The 4,590-nt window shown below is 34.1% G+C and overlaps 1 protein-coding gene across 1 annotated transcript in view; it reads right to left on the minus strand.

The window, feature by feature from the left end:
• Positions 1-1,840: 1,840 nt before the first annotated feature.
• The window catches only part of LOC21396223 (probable histone acetyltransferase HAC-like 1), a 5,180-nt gene continuing 2,430 nt past the window's right edge, over positions 1,841-4,590 (minus strand). The window contains 9 exon segments of the mRNA XM_024175950.1: positions 1,841-1,958; positions 2,175-2,338; positions 2,520-2,768; positions 2,855-2,933; positions 3,237-3,376; positions 3,499-3,796; positions 4,037-4,179; positions 4,283-4,483; positions 4,564-4,590. Coding sequence (XP_024031718.1) covers positions 1,841-1,958; positions 2,175-2,338; positions 2,520-2,768; positions 2,855-2,933; positions 3,237-3,376; positions 3,499-3,796; positions 4,037-4,179; positions 4,283-4,483; positions 4,564-4,590 — 1,419 coding nt within the window.

Below are 4,590 nucleotides of genomic sequence, written 5' to 3' on the forward strand. Positions count from 1 at the left end.
CCTTTTTTTTTTTTTTTTTTTTTTTTTTTTTTTTTTGAAATATATTTTCATAATTGTTCAATCAATTGCTACTTAAATATAAAAGGAAAAATCTTTTGCATTTAATAACTCATTGTTATTTTTAGCTTTATCTTGATAAATGAACATGTCAATACAATAAGTGTAGTCTATTTAACTTAATCAAATACTATTCTCAAAATAATAATGTTAGAATTCGGATTCCTTAAAAAATTAACTACGAATTACGTACTATTATAAGTTAATAAAAGTAAAAGAACTACAAAAATAAGTGAGAAAAAATAAACATAAATGTAATAAAAGAAGACTATCAATTAAAGGGAAGAGCAAAAGATTCTTGTGATTGTATAGTGGACTTGTATGTATATAGGGGCAAAAAAAAAAAAAAGTCAAGCCGTCCTAGGCCTACTCCCTTGGTTCCTATCCAATCCGGACCCTAAGTGGCTATTTGGTATAATGATTTTGAATCCAGAATATGATTTAAATTTGTTTATAAAAAATAAAAAATGGTTTTAATTTGACTTATTCAGAATTAATATTTAGTTTGTATAATTTTAATTCAAAGTTTGAATCTTAATTTGATGTTTTAAACCATGAATCACTCATGATTTTAAAATTACCTACTCTCTTAATTTTGGGTGGTTCAAACCTATAATTCTAATTTTGATTTAAGAATCATGATTTGAATCTAAAATTATAAATCATGGTTCTGATTTCAAAATTAAAATTAGAATCACTCTAATTTAAACCATCGTACTAATAAAACTAAAAAAGAGATTGAATTTGGATACAGAGAGGGGTAAGAAGAACAAGAAAGCCGGAGAGATGAAAGAAAAATAAAAACTCAAGAAGAGGAAGTAGAAACTCAATATTTATTAATCAATCATCCTCACTTTGAATTGAAATTAGAATCATACGTCGTATTTATAGGTTTGTATTATTTTCTAAACATGTGTAGAGGGTGAAATCTATTAATTAAATTGTAACGGATCAATGACCGGATCCGGGCATCAACTGGAACGGCTAGTTGATGGCCTCAAGTCGACAGAAATTAATAACGAAAATGTAAAGTGCAATCAAATAAATTAGAGACAAGGACACGTGAATTTATATTAGATTCACTATAATAATGTAGAAAAGGTACAATTACAATAGAGAATATGAATAGGAGAGTAAGGAGATGAGATTTGCAGAGAAATATGCAGTAAATACAGAGTGGTAAATGGTCCAAGAGATGCCCAATTTGTGGTACCAATCCTTACGTAAAGGAGCTGATTTGATCCCTTCTTGTTTCCCAATTTTGTAGTTGATCTTGTGTTGACTTGAGATTGCAGTTTCCTTGTTGCTTGTTTCTTTATTTGGATTGGGAAACTTCCCTCTCGAGTTTGGTCTTGGTTCTGGCCTTTGTTTAGGAATTTGGAAGATTGGTCTTCTCCTTCTAGGAGATTCTCTCGAGGCGGGTTTCTAGTTGGCCGGTCATTTGTCTTCTCGAGTCGATCGGAGTGGTCATATGAAAAGGGAGAGATGAGGTGCGAAATCTGACCTCAACAAATTACAAGCCAAGTACGGACAAGTTGAAGGAAGTCAGGAACCAACTAATTGTACAAACTTTGAGGTAGAGAAACTTCCATTTTTGTTCAAAAGAAACACACATCAGAAAGCTCCACTTGATTGGGTATAGCTCTACAAATTCGTCGTACCCGTCTTCAGGCATGGAGGATTTAGATATCCAGAGAGACGTTTAAAGTGAACGAGATATTTCAAATCCTGCTATGACTTAACAGTCCTCCCTTTTAACACAGCAGAGGGATGATCACTTCAGTCAGGCCAACTGTTTCCATCCTAGAGAATCTGTAACTTGAAATATCTTTGAATCTGATTCTGCGATTGAAGCTCTTCTGTGAGTCTCGCATTTTAATGCAGGATGTCTCTTCAGTTCCCTGCAAAATCAACAAAGTAAGCTTCCGTTCAAAGTTGATCTATATACGGTTCATGCAATGCTACATTTTGGATACAAGATAGCACATGAAAAAAAAAAAAAAGTCAATCTTTTATTTAGGATAGATAGCACTCAAGGAAGTATGAACACATACTTGCAATGCGATACTCGACAATCATGTCGTGTGCAGCTCTTTGCGTGCAAAATCAGCAAATACCACATCTTCTTACATGTTGTGCAGCCACCAGTGGTTCTAACCCTGCACATGCTAGCATGGAGGAACGTGGCTTGTATATTATGGCAGTGTTTGTAAGGGCAACGCTCCGTTTTGGTTGACTGGCATTGATTTGCATGTTGTAGAAGTTGCAAAAGTTTCATTCTCTGCACAAATTTAGCAACAAAAGAAAAATGAAAAAAAGAAGGAACTTAGCATTGACATAATCAGTTGTAGAAACGAATATTGTAACTAACGTATTAGAATACCAAGTTATTAGGCGTGAAAAATATCAATCTAGTATTATTATTTACATGGTTAAGTCTGCTCAAATATAAGAATTCATACCAACATTTCCTCTGGTTCTACTTTACTCCTTGCGTCGTGACTAACTGTAGAAGTCCCAGCTGCAGTGGGCACAATGAGGTGACGGAGATGGTAAAGAATCATCATTGATGAATGCTTAGCCCGACGAAGCGAGTCAAACTGATACTTGTTGTCCTTGCAGAATTTTAAGAATTTATACCTATTCTCAAATAAACCGCTATCGAACATATCATCTTCATCTTTGGTATCAAAAGGAACATCCATCAGGACCTTAAATTAGGGAAGTCATAAAAGTGAGTAAGAATTGAATGTAATAAATTAGGTATGGAGAATGACATTGAAGGTTTGAGATTCACCTCGGAGAGCATATGTTGTTCCCCTTTGACTGAAATGTGCGTATTATTGGAATAAAGATATTGCTCTATGTCATGGCATCTGCAATAGCACAAATTGCAAGAGTGAAATATAGAAAATTATTAGTCCATAATCAAGTTGCTTGGACTTGTTATCATAATAGAAGAAATTGTATATAAAATGTTGAGACAAACAGTACGAGTACAAAATTAATAATTGTGACACATCATATTAACTATTACTTACTAAGCGACTTATCTGCAAATTAGAACAACTTATGAAGGCATAGCAAAACTAAATACAAGCACTTAAAAATACATAATTTTAATACGAAAGAAGAATATGAACATTCGAGCGAAAGGGATACTTTGAGCGAAAATTTACCTTTGACATATATGAAAATCTTTGCATTGATTGCAAAACCATCCCTGCCTAGATAGTATTGGTTCACGACAATTTGTGCAGACAGACTGCAAGAAAATGACGATAAAGTTTTGTTTGTAGGGTAAAATGGCTTGCCCCAGCTACGCAAAAGAAACGAGGGAAAAATAATAAGCAACGAGTAAATAACAATATTACACTAGTGCTTTCTTGTGCTGAAGAAAAAGATTTCTTAACGTCCAAGTAAATCTTATAATCTAATTACCTTTTTCATGAGTAACACATCTTTATTAGTGACAACATCTGAAGAATTCGTGTGTCCCGTGACTTTTAAAGTTGTCTTTGTCTTCCTCTTGCTAGCATTTTCCTTGTTTTCCTTTTCAACATTCTTAACAAAATTCTCAGCAGCTCCGGACCAGTAGGCCCCATCAAAATACGGCAAGCGAGTTGTTGTTATTTTGCGGTGCTTGGCTTCTCCAGTTGCGATAAAAAAATGATCATATAAATTAGTATGACTGGCCACAATTCCTTCATTGGTTGCTTTTCTTAGCATTGAGTGATACCTGCATGCACACGTTTGGAACAACGCAAAGCATAAAAATAATAATAATGATAATCATATTAACTCGTGTATGTGCGTTTAAAAGAAAGACATGTAGCCACTTAAGGCTAGTTCAACTGATTGGGTGTGCGAGTGTGTCACCAGGGTTTAGATTCTGATGGTTTCATTATTCCAAAAGTTCCCACATCACATAAAAACAAATAAGAAAAATATAGACAAATATATATATGCAGAGACAAACCATTGTCGTAGCATATCAGACTTGGGAATTTTTTGAGTCTCTGGATGACAATAGAAGAAGAAGTCATCTCCTTTTACAGGAGGGCAAGCCCATAAATAGCAGGTTGTAAAACCTCGCGTCTTGATGTAATCGATATAACCAATCTGATGAGTCAAAGAAGAAAAATGGAAAATCAGGAACCAGAATAAGATTTTTCTTATATATAGTTTAGAGACTATAAATGAAATTAACCAGGGAAGAAATTACCAAAATTTCATGGAAAGCAAGTGAACGAAGAGCTTCTCCACTCGATGTCTGTATAGAAGGCGTAAAGTACTTGATTGAATCAAGATAAGAGATGTAAACACAGCGCTGATTCGGCCGACTGCATTCTGAGCCGAACTCTTGGATATACATACTGAAAATGCATACATCTACTCCTTCAATCTTTTGAAACAAAAGAATCAACTGAAACAGGGGAAAAAAAATATTAACATTCAATGGGGGTATATATAAACATACAATTAAAATCTTTGAACTTTTTTAACCTTTGATGTGTACGGAAATTCAGCAGG

Source organism: Morus notabilis, unplaced genomic scaffold, assembly GCF_000414095.1.
Source record: "Morus notabilis unplaced genomic scaffold, ASM41409v2 Scaffold48, whole genome shotgun sequence".
Lineage (NCBI taxonomy): Eukaryota > Viridiplantae > Streptophyta > Magnoliopsida > Rosales > Moraceae > Morus > Morus notabilis.